Source organism: Pelophylax lessonae (genome assembly GCF_965119305.1).
Source record: "Pelophylax lessonae genome assembly, chromosome: 10".
NCBI lineage: Eukaryota > Metazoa > Chordata > Amphibia > Anura > Ranidae > Pelophylax > Pelophylax lessonae.
In genome coordinates this window covers 11327433-11345768 of record NC_138777.1, presented here as the reverse complement: position 1 = coordinate 11345768, position 18336 = coordinate 11327433, and the positions used below count along the sequence as shown (strand labels likewise).

General features: G+C 46.4%; 1 protein-coding gene across 5 annotated transcripts in view; it reads left to right on the top strand.

The window, feature by feature from the left end:
• Positions 1-18336, top strand: part of NAV2 (neuron navigator 2) — a 713755-nt gene that overhangs the window by 607930 nt on the left and 87489 nt on the right. The window contains exon 1 of one of the 5 annotated variants that reach the window (XM_082270275.1): positions 10467-10754. The exons of the other annotated variants lie outside the window; for them this stretch is intronic. Coding sequence (XP_082126401.1) covers positions 10660-10754 — 95 coding nt within the window. The 5' untranslated portion in view covers positions 10467-10659. Of the gene's footprint in view, positions 1-10466; positions 10755-18336 lie in introns of those variants that run through there. 5 annotated transcript variants of the gene reach the window in all.

Here is an 18336-nt window from a genome sequence, read left to right as displayed (position 1 = left end):
CCCAACTGGGATTAGCCCGAGTGCAGTGCATTCTGGGAGCCCCAACTGTGATTGGTGTGAGTCCATTGCATTCTGGGATCCCCAGCTGTGATTAGCATGAGTGCAGTATATTCTGGGGACTCCAACTACGATTAGCTTGAGTCCATTGCATTTTGAGCACTCCAACTGTGATTAGCATGAGTGCAGAGCATTCTGGGAGCCCCAACTATGATTAGCATGAGTGCAGAGCATTCTGGGAGCCCCAACTGTGATTTGCATGAGTGCAGAGCATCCTGGGAGCCCCAACTGTGATTAGCATGTGTAGAGCATTTTGGGACCCTCAACTGTGATTAGCATGAGTGCAGAGCATTCTGGGAGCCCCAACTGTGATTAGCATGAGTGCAGAGCATTCTGGGAGCCCCAACTGTGATTAGCATGAGTGCAGAGCATTCTGGGAGCCCCAACTGTGATTAGCATGAGCGCAGAGAATTCTGGGAGCCCCAATTGTGATTAGCATGAGTGCAGAGCATTCTGGGAGCCCCAACTGTGATTAGCATGAGTGCAGAGCATTCTGGGAGCCCCAACTGTGATTAGCATGAGTGCAGAGCATTCTGGGAGCCCCAACTGTGATTAGCATGTGTAGAGCATTTTGGGACCCTCAACTGTGATTAGCATGAGTGCAGAGCATTCTGGGAGCCCCAACTGTGATTAGCATGAGTGCAGTAAATTCTTGGTACCCCAGCTGTGATTAGCGTTAGTCCAGTGCATTCTGGGAGTCCCAACTGTGATTGGTGTATATCCTGGGAGCCCCAACTGTGATCAGCGCCTAGTTTAGTGCATTCCGGGTTTTCCTATCTTGTTTCCCCTGATTCCTAATAACTCCAGTTTTAGAGACTCCGGCAGTCATTTGACATGTCTCCGGCCCTGAAAGTCATTAGCCACAGGAAATGCCCTCTTTATCGGGCAGAATAATTACACGGGAGGTGGGGGGTGCAATCTCTGTTCCCATGCTCACATTCTCCCTGTCAGCAATTTCATCTCCTGAGTGATTGAAAACAAACGTCTAAACAATACAGAAGATTAAAATAACAAATTATACACATGGCTGCCTTCCCAGGGTGCATCTATCAGTGGACGCTAATTGGCCAGATGTATGGATCGCCTGCATGGAATTGCCTGCAGAGCTCCTTTTTACAAGGCGCTGCTGGTTGTTGTAAATTCCTGGATAGGTGACAGACACTTGTCAATGACCCCTTCATCAGACCCCGAGTTCACTAATACAGCAAACTCTGCAGGGTCCTGGGAGATCAGGGGAAGTGACCGCTCGATTGAAGACCCAATAAAATGACTGCTTCCACTGCTGGCCACAGACCTTCCATTCTATAGTGACAATCTAGTTTCCTGATTGTAAGATGTCTCCACACACATCAAGAAAATTGTGCAATCTGATAGCGATTGTAAGCTTACCCTCTCCCCACCCACAAAGATTAAATCTGCCCTCCGGCCTTTCATTCAGTCTTGCACAGGTGTACCGGCTCCTCTCCTGGACAGAAATGGCTTCCTCTGATTTCACTGCACACTGTGAGCTTCTCACATTGCGCAATAGAAGCTAGCTGCAGCAAGTCAGATGGAGCCGTCTCATGCCCTGGCTGGGGGACATCTAGCCCCTTCCTCTCCAGTCTTACTGCCCCTGGCCTGTCCCCTTTCATTCATTTAGTTTTAGTTCTTTCGTTTCCAATAATTTGTTATATTAAGTACAAAAGCCAACTAGAAAACGTGGCCAAGGGTTTCAGTTCTTTCAATCATGGAGGCTCAGCATCACATGTGGGCGTTACCCAGGGCAGTCTGCATGCAAATACAGCCTGCCTGGGAGCACCTACTCCTCCAGACTGCCATCCACCCATCAAGACCAGGGCTGTCTTACCAAATGGGCATGCTGGACAGTTGCCCAGGGGCCCCATGTCCCCAGGGGGCCCCACCTGCCTAGCGACCCAGCCCCAGCCAAGCAGTAGTCCTGATTCCCTTGTGCATCCTACCGCTGAACTTAGCAGGTTGCAAGCGCCTGTCGGCCCTGCGCTGCTGTTAGGCCACTTGGGGGCAGTGGAGGGGAGCCTACAACTGCAGGAATGCCGGTCCGCCTCCACGGGAACAGGCACACACAGAATAGTCGAGTCTGACTCCCGTCTGTGTGTGTGTTCACCGGACCCAGCCGCCGAACTTGGAAGCTGTCTTTAGCCTGGCACTGCTGCACCAATAAATATCGCCTTATCCATAATTAGCATTTTTATTCTCGTGGGTGATTGTGTAGGTGGGGCCCCAGTGCACTGCATTGCCCAGGGGCCTATAATGCTCTTAAGATGGCACTGATCAAGACTTTAATTTTATTTGCATAACTCCTCCCAAAAGCCTGGCTACTTGTTGCCTGCTGAGGTGTTGATGATGTTTTAGGAAAGCTGTGTATAACCCCCTGCTTGCCCCTCCCACCAGCTATGATCTCCCAACATTGCATAGAGAAGCAAAGAGAGCCAATGATGTCATAACTGGGCGTAAAATAAAGTTATGTATTGAAAATTGAATTTTTTTTATTTTAATGTATTAGCATGTTGATGAGGGGGAGAAGCCAGTGAATGCAAAATAATAGAAGATTAAACTTAGACTTTGAATATAGATATGATGAATCGAAAAAACGTAAAGATTGCCGATACAGTTTGTCCGTCCAGCCAAAAGAGCATTTGTGAGGTCAGGTACTAATAATGTCCTGGCTCAGTATTAGCGTTACAATTCATCCCAATGGTGTTCCGTAAGGCTCAGTTCAAGACACTCAAGGTCCTCTACACCAAACTGGTCAACCATGCTAATGGAGCTGGCTTTGTACGCGGGGTCTTTTTGGAGCAGAAAGGGGTCTTCACCAAACTGTTACCACGAGGTTTGAAGATCTTAATTGTTTACAGTGTCTTAGTATGATGTAGCATTAAAAGTACCCTTCACTGGAGACACCTGAATTTCATCGTTTAGAGGGGTATCCCCAGAGTGTATACCAGAGGTGTCCAAACTTTTCAGTACGTGGTGGATTTTACAAATATTCGCAGTCTGAAAAAAATCTGTTTTATTATTTAAGCCCCCCTTACATCCTGAAGAGCTTCTAATAGTTCCCCCTTACATCCAGCAAAGCCTACCACCTTAGATCCTGGAGTGTCCATCAAGCTCCCACCTTAGATCCTGGAGTGTCCATCAAGCTCCCACCTTAGATCCTGGAGTGCCCATCAAACTCCCACCTTAGATCCTGGAGTGTCCATGAAACTCCCTTCTAAGATCCTGGAGTGTCCATCAAGCTCCCACCTTAGATCCTGGAGTGTCCATCAAGCTCCCACCTTCCATCCTGGAGTGTCCATCAAGCTCCCACCTTAGATCCTGGAGTGTCCATCAAGCTTAGATCCTGGAGTGTCCATCAAGCTCCCACCTTAGATCCTGGAGTGTCCATCAAACTCCCACCTTAGATCCTGGAATGTCCATCAAACTCCCACCTTAGATCCTGGAATGTCCATCAAACTCCCACCTTAGATCCTGGAATGTCCATCAAACTCCCACCTTAGATCCTGGAATGTCCATCAAACTCCCACCTTAGATCCTGGAGTGTCCATCAAACTCCCACCTTAGATCCTGGAGTGTCCATCAAACTCCCACCTTAGATCCTGGGGTGTCCATCAAGCTCCCACCTTAGATCCTGGGGTGTCCATCAAGCTCCCACCTTAGATCCTGGGGTGTCCATCAAGCTCCCACCTTAGATCCTCGAGTGTCCATCAAACTCCCACCTTAGATCCTCGAGTGTCCATCAAACTCCCACCTTAGATCCTCGAGTGTCCATCAAACTCCCACCTTAGATCCAGGAGTGCCCATAAAAAGTCCCCCCTTAGATCTAGGAGGGCCCATCAGTGTCCTGTTTTAGATCCATGAGTGCCCATCACAACCCCCCCCCCCTTAGGATTTGGGAGGGCCCATCAGAATCCCACCTTAGATCCAGGAGCACTTATCTGTCCCCTTTAGATTAAGTAGGGCCCACCAGAGTCCCGCCTTAGATCCAGGAGGGTCCTTCAGGGTCCCCCCTTAGATTCAGGAGTGCCCATTAGTACCCCTTTGATTGAAGAGTACCTATCAGAGTCTCCCCTTACATCCAGGAGTGCCATCCAGAGTCTTCCCATAGATCCAGGAGTGCCCATCAGAACCCCCCCCCCCCCCCCTTATATCCAGGAGGGCCCATCAGTCCCCCTTAGATCCAGGAGTGCCCTTCATAGTCCCCCTTAGATCCAATAGGTCCCATCAGCATCCCACCTTAGGTCCAGGATTGCCCACTAGAGAGATTGGGGGGGGGGGGGGTTGCACATGGCTGGCTGGCTAGCAGTGGATAGGCTAGTCTTCATGTTTCTGAAATCTGATTGCTGCCAGCCAGCCTACGGTATTTTCACACACCCTTGCCGCAGACTGGATTAAATCTTGTAGTGTGTTGAATGTGGCCCGCCGGCCATAGTTTGGTGACCCCTGGTGTATAAAAAGCCAGTGGAAAGCTCTGTCCGAGAGACTCGACCTATAACCGGAATCTAACATTTGGGTGGACTGACCCTTTAAGCTGAGATTTATCCCATGGAATTGGCTGAGTGCTGCTCTCCCGTCATCAGATCTGTAACCTTGATTCCTCCCTCCAGCACCACTGACACACACAAGTGATTTCATGCGCTCGGCATTTCAATTCTGCCTCTAGAATTTCATTACCTGCAGCTTAGCGTCTGTTCCGCTGCCTGGCCTTGTAAACCGGCAGTAAATCCGCTTCCTTACACACCAGAAAAGAACCCTCTTTTGTTCCAGTCCCGCCGGTAGTATGCGCCCAGTAAAACGGTTTTGGAGCGGAATTCCTGAATCTATAAGCAGTTGGCCTTCTGTGGAGATGTATGGTCGCTGTTACGTCATGTTTTGTGAAGTCGCCATAATACTGCGATTAGGCCTAGATTATAAACAGCTGCATGTAATCTAACGGCTTCTCCAGGAACATTATATATTGGATAGTTCCATCTCCCATCTGCCACGATGGCGGAATACAGAAATGTGAAATGTACAGTAAGGTAAAGGACAACTCCAAGCCAATTCAAAACATGGCCGCAGTTTTCAATGACATTTTAAATAGCACTTATAGCAGAACTCCAGCTAAAACTAAGATAAAAAAAAAAAATAATAATATCCCAGTAAAAGATAAAATCACAAAACCAGCTTTCACTGCAATATTCACTGTCAATTTAGAGATGCAGTACTTTTTTTCTGCCGATATTTGTCCTCAGTTTAATGGCCAGCAGCAATCAAGACACTTCCTCTGAGCCCAGGTCATCCTAGACTCACTAAAAAAAAGGAAAGGTAATGCTCCTGCGCTTGAGAGGTGGTAATGTGACTGAAAGAAACTGAAGGTCCACTACCACAAGTGCCACGTGGGCTGTGCTGCCACTCTCAACAGGTCAGGGGACCCCGAATAGCACTCTAGAAAGAAAAAATAAAGAGCGCGCACACGCCTGGCGCATTTCCTTTGTAAAAATGGTTTTATTAAAAAGTATATGCACATAATACTCACAAATTTAGACAACAATTCAAGCAATAAACGTATGAATGTACCCAAATTTCCACTTGGCATGGCCTGCTGGGCAGCGACAGTCGTGGAATTGACATCTCCAAAAGAAGTTGACGCGTTTCGAGGGGTATACCCTCTTCCTCAGAGCTGGAATTCCCCCATAGGTGTGTATGCATTACCTGTCCAAAGATCCAGCGCCATCCTTACCCAGGCCAGTTCTTTGCCGGTCTTTGGGTCCCCAGTGCCGGCATGTTTAGTGTGGGAAGCCAGCTGTGACTCCTTGTGGCTTCACAGACGACTTCCCACTGTGCATGTGCAAGCCGTGCTGCGCTGCGCTATGTGAATGGACCACAGCCTTCTGGGACCTGTGACATATCCCAGAAGGCTGCGGTCAGGGAAGGGGGGAGCGTGCTAAACTTCTGATAATAATATTTTATCTGGGGTTCTGCTTTAAATTAAACCTTGCATTAAAAGGCAATGTCTACTTGGTATATTAGGAGCCCTCCCCTATTGGAAGTAGCAGCATGAATATAGAAATTAAACTGTAGAAAAAAAAAGTTATTACATATATTACCTTACCTGCTCCTGGCACCAAGGCAATGGTAATGTTATGGCAAAATTCCCAGGGAAATGCCTAGCTCAAGAAGTCTCCAAAGAAGAGAATTCTGCACTTTGCTGGGACGGCATCGGATGATATTTTAGGTACTCAGCATTCCCCGGGATCTCGTCGGAAGGATGGTGGCAATGCAGTACGGAAGCTGGAGTAAGCCAAGTATATTTAGCTATTTCCACATTTTTCATCTAGGAGATCTGTCCGGAAGTGGGAGTGGGTACCTACCAAAACTAGGTATTTGTTCCCCCCACCAAAAAAAAAAAAGTTTCAGAAGAAGAGGAGGAGGTGGGGATGGGGGAAATAAATTGGAACTACTCCATTAGGGTGAAGTTCTGCATTAAAGAGAACCTGTCACATAAAAAATAAATCCCATAGGGGACTTTTTGCCCCAATGTGATATAAATAACATTTTGGTAAAAAAAAAAAAAAGTGTCAAAAATGAGTTACACTTAAGCATTTAACTTCCCCACAAAAAATGTTGAGCCTCCTCCCACCCACATACACGCACATAGGAATATAAACACATGTCAGGGGTGCCTACACATGGAAATGTCAATTGCACTACACGTTACATATCGCCGCACACACCGGAGTGAGAGCAAGAATTTTCAGCCCAATATTCACAGTTAAGGGCTCTTTCACACGGTCCGCCTCCGTAGGCGGATCCGTGTTGCTCAGCGGGGATCGATCCGCGATCCCCGCTGAGCCGGCGGATGACAGCTCCGTCTCCGCTTGCAGAGCGGAGAGGGAGGTGTCTCAGCCCCCGCTGCCCTCTATGGGGGATCGGATGAGAGCGGACCGCCTGTCTGCTCTCACCTGATCCGATCTGATCACTGAACGGATGGAAAAATAGGGTTTCCATCTGTCCAGATTTCACGCACAGGATCGGATACGGATGGCAGCGGGTGTCAGCGGAGGTGTCTCCGCTGACACCCGCTGCCCCATAGAGCTGCATGGAGGATCCGATCAGATCCGCCTAAAAAACTGACAGGCGGATCTGATCGGATCGCCCGTGTGAAAGAGCCCTAACTCTAAACTAATGACCTGTAGAAGCGTGTAAAGTATTACCTATTAAGGTACTGAAGTTTGTCACCATTTCACAGGCGCACGCAATTTTACAAAACATTACTTTTATTTGTTCCTATATTAAAAAAAAAAGGCTCTAGCAGCAAAAGGTTTAATCAGAGTCCCTGAATAATTTGACTGTGCGCTCCCTACTTTTGCAATTTATTTATTTTTTTGCTTTGTCTGTGCCTGCCCTCCATCATTGATTTGCTCAGGGAGTGTGGCCACACAGCTCCTGTGTTTTTTTTTTGTTTTTGTAATTCCTGCACACCTGACTGACTGGGGAAGCCTATAAAGCAGTGATGGAGAACCTTGGGACCCCAGATGTTTTGGAACTACTTTTCCCATGATGCTCAACTACACTGCAGAGTGCATGAGCATTGAGCATTATGGGAAAATTTGTTCCAGAACATCTGGGGTGCCAAGGTTCGCCATTACTGCTATAAGTCGTGTTTTTCACAGAAACTGTTTTGCCCAAATCCCTCTACTACAACAAATTCCTGCGTTTTGTTATCTAGAAACAAAATCCATTCCTAAACTGGGTTCAATATTCAATAGATCCATTCAGCTTAGAAATAGTAGATGGAGGTCAGTAAAGCGTCAAGGCTTACCAAATATTTATTTTGTCTGAGAAGCAGATGGGTATCTGACAGGTGTTCTTACTCATCAACACCTGATGGAGGTTCTAACCCTTCCCCACCCTATCCAAAAGTACAAAAAGAAAGTTTTTGGTGGGGGACTGGTGCTCCCGAACTTTCAACTCTACTTTTGGGCGGCAGGGTTGGTGACTGTCCGGTGGTTATTCTCCCAGCCTAGGCAGAACTCGGCGGTGACTCTGGAGGTGGCCGTTCTGGGCTCGTATGCGGCACTGAGCAACCTTGTCTTTAGGGGGGCGTGCACTCATCCCCTGATAACGACCCCAATGCGGACGGTGATAGGGGTTTGGGCCCGGGCGGTGTATAGGCAGCCCCTGCACATCTCTCCCCATGTTCCTTTGTGGGGTAACCCCTCCCTTCCACATTTGTGCAAAAAGAAAGTTTTATCTGGGGTTCTGCTTTAAATTAAAACTTCACTTGAAAGACAATGCCTACTTGGTATATTAGGAGCCCTCCCCTATTGGAAATAGCAGCATGAATACAGAAAATAAACTGTAGAAAAAGTTATTACATATATTCCCTGCTCCTGGCACCAAGGCAATGGTAATGTTTTGGCAAAATTCCCAGGGAAATGCATAGCTCAAGAAGTCTCCAAAGAAGAGAATTCTGCACTTTGCTGGGATGGCATCGGATGATATTTTAGGTACTCAGCATTCCCCGGGATCTCGTCAGAAGGATGGTGGCAATGCAGTACGGAAGCTGGAGTAAGCCAAGTATATTTAGCTATTTCCACGTTTTTTTTTTTTTTTTTGCAATGAGGGAGGGGACCCCAATATATCATGCAGACTTCAATTTTTCCTGCAAGGTCGGCTTTAAGCCGATCACATGTAATCCTGTAGTAAAGGTATTTTTTTAAAATCTAAAACATAAAAACAAGTCATACGTACATGCTTTGCGCAATGCTATTGAATGGAGTGGTCCCTTACCTCCTCTTCTGGGGTCCCCCACTGGCTCTCTCCATTCCTCTTCTTGTACATGTGCCACCATACAAGCTGTGTTCTATGGTGGCACTTGTGCAGGTTCACCCCCAAGCGGGGCTGTGTGTGATCATAGGGGCGCACAGCCCTGCTCAGCCCCGCGCCCAGCTCTTTCCTCAAATTATTTGATTGACAGTAGCTGGAGCCAATGGCTCCCACTACTGCCTCTGTGTCAATAAACTGGGCAGTTGTAGTAGTGCTACTCCATTCTCCACCCTATACTAGGCAGTTATAGTAGTATCACCCCATTGTCCACCCTATATTGGGCAGTTGTAATATTACTCTATTCTCCACCCTTTATTGGGTCTTAGTAGTGTCACCCCATTTTCCACCCTATACTGGGCAGTCATAGTAATATCACCCCATTCTCCACCCTACACTGGGCAGTCATAGTAATATCACCCCATTTTCCACCCTACATTGGGTAGTAATAGTATCATGGGTTGAACTAGATGGACTGGTGTCTTTTTTTCAGCCTCAGTAGCTATGTATCACCCCATTTTCCACCCTACATTGGGCAGTCATAGTAATATCACCTCATTCATCACTCTACACTGGGCAGTCATAGTATCATCCCATTCATCACCCTACACTGGGCAGTCATAGTATCATCCCATTCTCCACCCTACTATGGACAGTCATAGTATTATCAACCCATTCTCCACCCTACACTGGGCAGTCCTTGTATCATCCCATTCTCCACCCTACTCTGGGCAGTCATAGTACTATCATCCCATTTTCCACCCTACACAGGGCAGTAATAGTATCATCCCATTCTCCACCCTACACTGGGCAGTCCTTGTATCATCCCATTCTCCACCCTACACTGGGCAGTAATAGTATTATCACCCCATTCTCCACCCTACACTGGGCAGTAATAGTATCATCCCATTCTCCACCCTACTCTGGGCAGTCATAGTATTACCCCATTCTCCACCCTACACTGGGCAGTCATAGTATCATCCCATTCTCCACCCTACACTGGGCAGTCATAGTATTATCCCCCCATTCTCCACCCTACACTGGGCAGTCATAGTATCATCCAATTCTCCACCCTACACTGGGCAGTCATAGTATTATCCCCCCATTCTCCACCCTACACTGGGCAGTCATAGTATCATCCCATTCTCCACCCTACTCTGGGCAGTCATAGTATTATCACCCCATTCTCCACCCTACACTGGGCAGTAATAGTATCATCCCATTCTCCACCCTACTCTGGGCAGTCATAGTATTGCCCCATTCTCCACCCTACACTGGGCAGTAATAGTATTATCACCCCATTCTCCACCCTACTCTGGGCAGTCATAGTATTATCACCCCATTCTCCACCCTACACTGGGCATTAATAGTATCATCCCATTCTCCACCCTACTCTGGGCAGTCATAGTATTATCACCCCATTCTCCACCCTACTCTGGGCAGTCATAGTATAATCCCATTCTCCACCCTACACTGGGCAGTCACAGCCCTCCACACTACATTCCTCCTTCCCTCTCTGCCTGTCCAGCAACTTGCAGTTCAATATTTGCTCAGCAGATTCCCTGAGCTGAGAACGGCCCCTGTCATTTGCTTATCCTGCCCCTGGCTGCGAGCCTCTGGCACTGAACTGGTTAACCGCTCAGAGATCAGATTTCCTGACTGAGAAACTTTTGAAGTTTTTTTTTTTTTTGTACTGGGAGACTTCCAGTGATTGTCAGAGGTTTCCATGTGCTGCAGACACACAGAGGATATGATTGTGTATAGAGATCCCTGTCCTCAATGAAGGTGTCATCTCCGATGACTGAGGACCCCATGTCAGAAATCGTCAGCGGACGACAGATCAGAACCCTGCGATGGACGGCGAACGCAGACAGGTATGGTAATCTGCACCACCGATGAAAACCTTCTCTTTTACTGGCTAAAAATAGAGCGGGGGATTTTGCGGGGAAAAGGTAGTCGAATTTTTCCTGCATGACTTCTATTTGGACCCTTTTTCTGCCTGATACCCAAATTAGTCCGTATCACCTTGTACCTGTCGGGGCTGAGAACGCCTATTCTCTCGCCAATTTTAATGACCTTCGGAATAAGCGTGGAGGTGAGTACAAGCCGCTGCCAGTACACGTCAGGGAGCTGGATCTTCATCTGGACAATGTTAGATCTTCCTGGACTATGGAGGTCATGGTTGTTACTAATATACAGACTCCGCATGTTCTGATAGATTGTAAGCTCTAACGAGTAGAGCCCGCTGATTCCTACTCTATTAAAGTGTATTGTATTTGTACTGTCTACCCTCAAGCTGTAAAGCGCTGCGTAAACTGTCGGCGCTATATAAATCCTATATAATAATAATACTAAGTGCCCCTTAGTGATATCTCTATCTCTGCCTAAGATTTTCCGGCTGTGTCTGAGACTTATATATATATATATATATATATATGTGTTATTATTATTACTGTACAGGGTTTACATAGCGCCAACATTTTACAGCGCACAGCACTTTACAACGTGAGGTCAGACACGTATGTGTATATATATATATACACTATATGTGTGTGTTATTATTATTGTACAGGGTTTATATAGCGCCAACATTTTACAGTGCACAGCACTTTACAACAGGAGGTCAGACATGTATATATATATATATATATATATATATATATATATATATATATATATAATGTGTGTGTTATTATTATTATTATTTGTGTACAGGGTTTACATAGCACCAACATTTTACAGCGCACAGCACTTTACAACGTGAGGTCAGACATTATATATATATATATATATATATATATATATATATATATATATATATATTTATATATAACCCAGAAAAGCAAGAAAGAGCGAAAGAGATCGAAGTCCAACAGAAAGTTGTAGCTTACTTTGAAAAGTTTTATTCAAAAAGATTCAGCATACAATGTAGCATTGTGACAGTTTTGTTCTCTTATCAATCCTATGCGCTACATTGTATTCTTTTGGATAAAGCTTTTGAAGCGTGCTGCAACCTTTCCATATTTGAACGGAAGGAGTGGGATCCCCCTTCTGGACCTTGCTGCATTGAAGTGATTTCATACATAAAAAATGTATATACTGTCTTTTCTTGGCTTTTTGTTTTCAAAATTGTTGACTTTTTGTGTATTTTTTATTCATGTTATGATTTGATGAGTTGGTTTATCCTTGCATCCAAGAAGCAAAATTGGTTTGATCTGCTACTAGAGACCGTTCACTTATGCCAGCCATACACTAGCCGAAAGATCGTTCGAAAATCTGTCATTTGGTCCAATCGTTCCTTTTTCGTCCAGTTAATGGGCGCAAATAGAAAATCGTTTTGAACTTTTCAGAGCCAAAAAATCAAATGAACAGTTTTGAAAATCCGCCGACCAAACGATAAACAAACAATAAATTGAAAGGTTAATGTGTTTCTCAGCCGACCTGTTTGCACTGGGCATATGTGACAAACTGAACGAAAAATTGATTCATTTATGTCCATTGAACGATTTATCGTTAGACACTCGGTCATTACACGATAACACGATAGCACGATCGTCTGCTCTCACATTTTTGAAAATGAGTTCGCCCGATTTTTCGGCTAGTGTATGGCCAGCTTTAGCTCAGTGAATTGGGGAAATCTGTGTTCACTTCAATCATCTAATCCAGGGTTTCTCAACCAGGGTTCCTCCTGAGGTTGCTAGGGGTTCCTCCTGAGGTTGCTAGGGGTTCCTCCTGAGGTTGCTAGGGGTTCCTCCTGAGGTTGCTAGGGGTTCCTCCCGAGGTTGCTAGGGGTTCCTCCTGAGGTTGCTAGGGGTTCCTCCTGAGGTTTCTAGGGGTTCCTCCTGAGGTTGCTAGGGGTTCCTCCCGAGGTTGCTAGGGGTTCCTCCTGAGGTTGCTAGGGGTTCCTTGAGAAATGGTCAATTTCTGCCTCTCAGATAAGTTCCCAATGACACCATTGTTCCTTTTAGCGATCTGTAAGGGGGGTAATTCTTCCCAATGATGACAAGAATAAGGAGCATTCTTCCCACTGACTGTCACACTAATGTGTCATGAGTTGTAGATTTTACATTTTTAGCAGAGGGTTCCCCAAGACCAGAAATTTATTTCAAGGGTTCCTCTGCGTTAAAAAGATTGAGAAAGACTGATCTAATCACTCGCACACAGCAATCCTTCTTTTTATTTATTTCCCTTGAAATGAACATATGCTCACCTTATTTATTTTCCTAATTGTTCCATCCTTATTCTTTTAATCAAGCCTGAGGTGTGAATTTTCCTAAAACAACAGCATCAAAAATCAGTTGGCAGACACTGGAATTTTTTTGGGTGTTTTTTTTCCACTGTGCAAACCTTTTGCATGTTTGTATTTCCATCTCACAATAATTATACAGAACACGCAGTGCTGTATCTGAAAACATTGGGGTTGATTTACTAAAGGAGTAGAGGCTGTTCACATAGCAAAGTGTATGATCAGTAAGTTTAGTAAATAAGGTGGAGCTGTGTTCACTGTGTGCTTGTATATGGTTGGATGACTGGAGTGAATGCGGCTCTACCGCATTCTCTAAGCTAAGTGAACATTCATTTTACAAAGTGTCTATTGCTTTAGAACAGGGACCTCCAGACTTTCTAAGTAAAGGGCCAATTTACTGTCCTTCAGGCTTTAGCGGGGCCGGACTGTGGCCAGTAGGAATAGAAAATGCCCCAGCTTCAGTTCCAGTGGCGGCTGGTGCTCCATGGGCCGTGGGGGGGTGGCAGATGGACCGCACCGCACACCCCCAGACTGCAGCAGGACTGGACCCCCAGGACAGGATCCCTCACCCTGCCTGGACATCAGCGACGGCGACAGCAACGGCGGTGGCAGCGGCTTCTTCCCCCTGTCTTCTGCGTCTCCTCCCTCCTCCTCCTCTATGCCCAATGGCATGGCTTCTAGTTTCGGCCTGTTGGGAAACGGGTCGCAGAACCCATTTCCTGATTGGCCAGGAGGAGGATCTGTGTGACAATAGCGAATTTTCATTTGCTATTGTCACACAACTGGGCACTGTGCCCCGAGCCCACCCTTTTTTTTTTAGCCTGTGAGAGCCTCTGGCACTAATCACATGGTTAGAAAAAAAAAAACCCCATTGAACTCCATGCGTCCGGCGCCCCGCATGTAGATTAGGGGGCCAGACACATGGATGGGGGGGCGGCGCCCCTGCGCCACATATGCATCAACCACCACTGCTCAGTTCCCCATCATTGGTTTTATTGGGAGGAATAGTACCCCATTGTTGATACCAATGAGAAGAATAGTGCCCCCTTGACTGTGTCAGGAGTGGGATGGTGCGCCATCACTGGTGTCAGTTGGTATAGTGCCCCAATGGCCAGATAAAGGCAAGCAAAGGGCCACCCTTTGGAGACCACTGCTTTAGAGCACCAACCCTAGTTTGTTGGTAATATCTAGAACAGATCCATTCTCATTGATTTTTCTTAATGCTTGAAGGAGTTGCAAAGTCAGAAAGTTTTTTTTATCTTAAAGGAGAAGTATAGCCAAAGCTCGTTTGGCTGCACTTCTCCTATGGATCACAGGAGTGCAATTCGTTTTGCACTCCTGTGACCTGTTTTCAGCAGCAAAGAGATTGCTGATTGCAACCTGAAAAAGAAATGGATAGTGCCGATTATTTTTTTTGTTTACTTACCTTATTATAGAAGAAAATATACTCTCGTTCCTTCCACTTCCTCCCTCTGCGGCCGCGGCCCGCGCTGTCACTTCCGGCTTGCAATGACTCCTGGGAGCTGAACGGCATCGCTCCCAGGAATCAATGCAACTGCACCGGCCCTGCTCGTCACTTCCGGTGCAAGCGCGGCATTCACTGCTATACAGCTTCTGGGCATGCCCAGAAGCTGTGCAGGGATGCCGCGCCTGCACCGGAAGTGACGAGCAGGGCCTGTGCAGTGCATCGTGGGGCTCCGACGTCACGGAAGAGGACACGAAAAGGGACGCTGCGGCTTCAGCTGCCCACACCTGAGATGGCAGCGCTGGAGAGGAACTTTTCAAGGTAAGTATTTCTTCTTACAGGTAAGTGCGACCCGGGACAGTTCAGAGGATATCCATGGTGGAATGTACTAACCCTGACTGTCCCGGGGGTATTTTTAGCTAAAATTTACCCCCCGAGGCCGGAACTCCGCTTTAAGGTGTGTTGCATTAAGGCAGCCTATTGAAATGATGGAACGTGACCCTTTTTTAACTCACGAGCGTGCTTGGCAGTATACTTCAACGCAGGTACGTTGCTGTAGTGCATTGGGGTGCCAATCAAAATGAATGGCACCATAATGCATTTTATGTGCATTACCGTCAGATGTTTATTGCTGCCTGTGTTCCTGTGAGAAAGAATTTCCTCACTTACTGTCCTGGAGACTCCGTATGTGTCAGAGTCTAATCATGTCCCCAGGATAGGAAGTGGGGGAAATCTATCCTGTAGGGACACAGCAATAAATCAGATAGAGGTATAAACCCTTCTCAGTTTTATCTTAAACTAAATAAATAATTTGGGCTACAGTTATACATTTAAACACAAGTTCAGCCAAGTGTTTTCCATAATCCGTTCCCTGTAGCGATATCTATTAGTTTCTAGCTGAGATTTGAAACCGATTTCATGAAAATCTATGAGAACCGTAAAAAAGAAAAGAAAAAGTAGCCAAATAGAATAGGTAATAATATATTTGTTGCTCCTTTGGAGATCAGATGATTATACATTGTCTGCTTTTGGACAGGCTGAAATTTTAAAAGCTTGCTTACAACAGGCGTTTAACCACAACACATAGCAATACGCTGTATATGCGTGGGGCAGTGCAATTCTTTATTGCACCCAAAGTACATATACAGTGCAGTATAGCACACCACAATGCAAGTATGCAGATGTTCTGTGCTCTGCATTGTAAAAAGATATGCATGAACAATTTTAGTGTCAAAATGCATGGGATGCCTCAACATGCAAAATGGGGGCTTTATCATGGGCTATGATGTAAACAAGCCCAGAAGGGTCAGTCAAAAATATTTTATGGCCATTTACAACTATGCATTGCAGGACTGCTTGCATTTTGAATGTAACCCCAAAGGCAGCATGCCACAATACCTTACAACAATTTTCTGATACATACGAATTTTGGGATCTTTTGATGCATTGACAGCCCATTATTTTCATTGGGCTGGTCTAATGTGATATGCATTAACACACCCTGCACAAATCTATATGGTCTCTGGGTCTAGGTTCATACCTTTGTGCTGCAAGAGCTATCACATGTTGCCTGTTGAGCTGCAATGCCATTCATTCTTTATGGCACCCCAATGCACCTTGCTAATGCACGTGCATTTTAGCACTTCACAATGCATGATTATGCACTACTGTGCATTGGCTTTAAAAAAAAAAAAAAGCACATGCACCTTTTTTTGTAGTTCTAGGTGTATCTTTTTGTTGCTTTTTATGTGCGCCGGCTGCCTTGACACAGAGCATGTTAATGCAAGAAGTAACATAAGACAACACACTTTGTGGTAAAGCAGCGCAGGCATGTGAATCTAGCCTAAAGGCCCGTACACACGTGCAGATTGTCGGCCGAAAAGATTCGGCCGACGACCGATCGGCCGATTTTCGGCTTGTTAGTATGATGCTTCCGACAGCCGACAGTGCACATTCGGCCGAACAGAATCTGTCGTGCAAGAATTAAAATTTTTGTATGCCAACACCAGAACGGCCGATTGTTCGCCAGTCAGTACAGATTTCGGCCGACAGACAGCAGAAGACTGAGCATGCTCAGAAAAGAAAAAAGACAAGGAAAGTGAACCATCACATGACATCACTTCTGCAGTCGGCTGTTGTTGGCCGACAAAATTTGTGTGCAGTCTTTTGCAGTTTTCAACAGACACGACAGCCCTGGACAAAAGACGGCCGATCGTTCGGCCGACGATCGGTACGTGTGTACGAGGCTTTAGTGTTTAGGAGTTACACTATTACTGCATAGGAGTTCCTGGCTCTGCACACCTACAAATGTGACGTTGTCACCATATTGGATTTTTCTAAAGTACAGCAAGGGCAGTAGGGTCACCCAAAACTCCAAAGTGGGTGGAAACTTAGCCAGGGTAACACTTTGGCAGGGTAAGCGCTCACCCTCCGCCCACCAGACTCCATCTGCAACTGAAAAACGACTATTCTGTGAATAGTCTTAATTCAGTGGTTCCCAACCATTACTGCTGGGCCTCAGTCCCCAGTCTCCCAGACCTCCAGTCAACTGCAGATCCCAAAACCTCCCACAGTGCCTCCCAGCTTCCAGGATGTCCCCAGGCCCCCTGAGAGCCCACAGCTTACTCAGTGCCTCCAACCACAATCAGTGCTGCCTAGCTTCCCACAGTGCCCCCCTGGCTGCTGCATAGACTCCATAATGCCTCCAATTTCCACCAGTGTCCCACAGCCCCCCCCCAACCTCCCACAGTGTTCCCCAGCCCGCTCCAGAAACTTCATGCCCTCTACCAAATCAGCTGCAGAGCCCCTAACCCCCTCCTCCCCACAGTAACACCCAGCCCCCTTCAGAAACCCTATCTCCTATAAAGCCAACAAGTCAGCTTCAGAGCCCTAACCCCCTCTACAACCCCCATTCTCCCCACAGTGACACCCAGGCCCCTGCAGAAACCCATCTACTATAGAGTCACCTTTAACTGCAGAGTCCCCCTAATCCCCTCCACAACCCCAATTCCCCCCACAGTGACACCCAGGCCCCTGCGGAAACCCATCTACTATAGAGCCACCTTTAACTGCAGAGTCCCCTAATCCCCTCCACAACCCCCATCCTCTCCACAGTGACACCCATCTCCTCCAAAGGCTTCCAGCATTTCAATACTAGTTTTGCCTTCCCATACATTTATTGTGCGAGTGTGAACTTTATTATTTACTGTTGGGCCATGGAAGGTTTTGGAAGAATTTACCACCAAGAACCAGTGAATTTACTGATGTTATCCTGGAATTCCGGAGGGGTTCCTGCCAGCTGCTATTGTCTGGGAATATTGCTGACTACAGAGTTTTTGAAATATTTGGGACGATTAACGAATAACCTGTGAAATAACAAGTGTTCGGATGACGGCACATAGACTGCGGCCAGTTTTTGCTGCTTGCTAGAGTCACCTTAATCCTTTTAGCAGAGATTAGCACAGTGCTGTCCTCCTCCTCCCCCTTCCTTCTATCACATTCCCCTGGAGACATCCGTGCCTCTTAGGAGCTATTGTCTCAAACAATTGCCCTAGAACGAGTTCTTCCAGTTAGCAGTGTGTAATTAATAGGGTCTGCGGAGTGCTGGAACCAGGGGCTCATCGCAGGAGGCCGCCATGATGGGAAATACCAAAGAGGCTTCTGCCGCAGGAATGTCAAACTTCAAATAAAAGTAAAATGATCATGTCATTTTGAAAGCCTTTTTTTAATATTATTACTTCTCTGC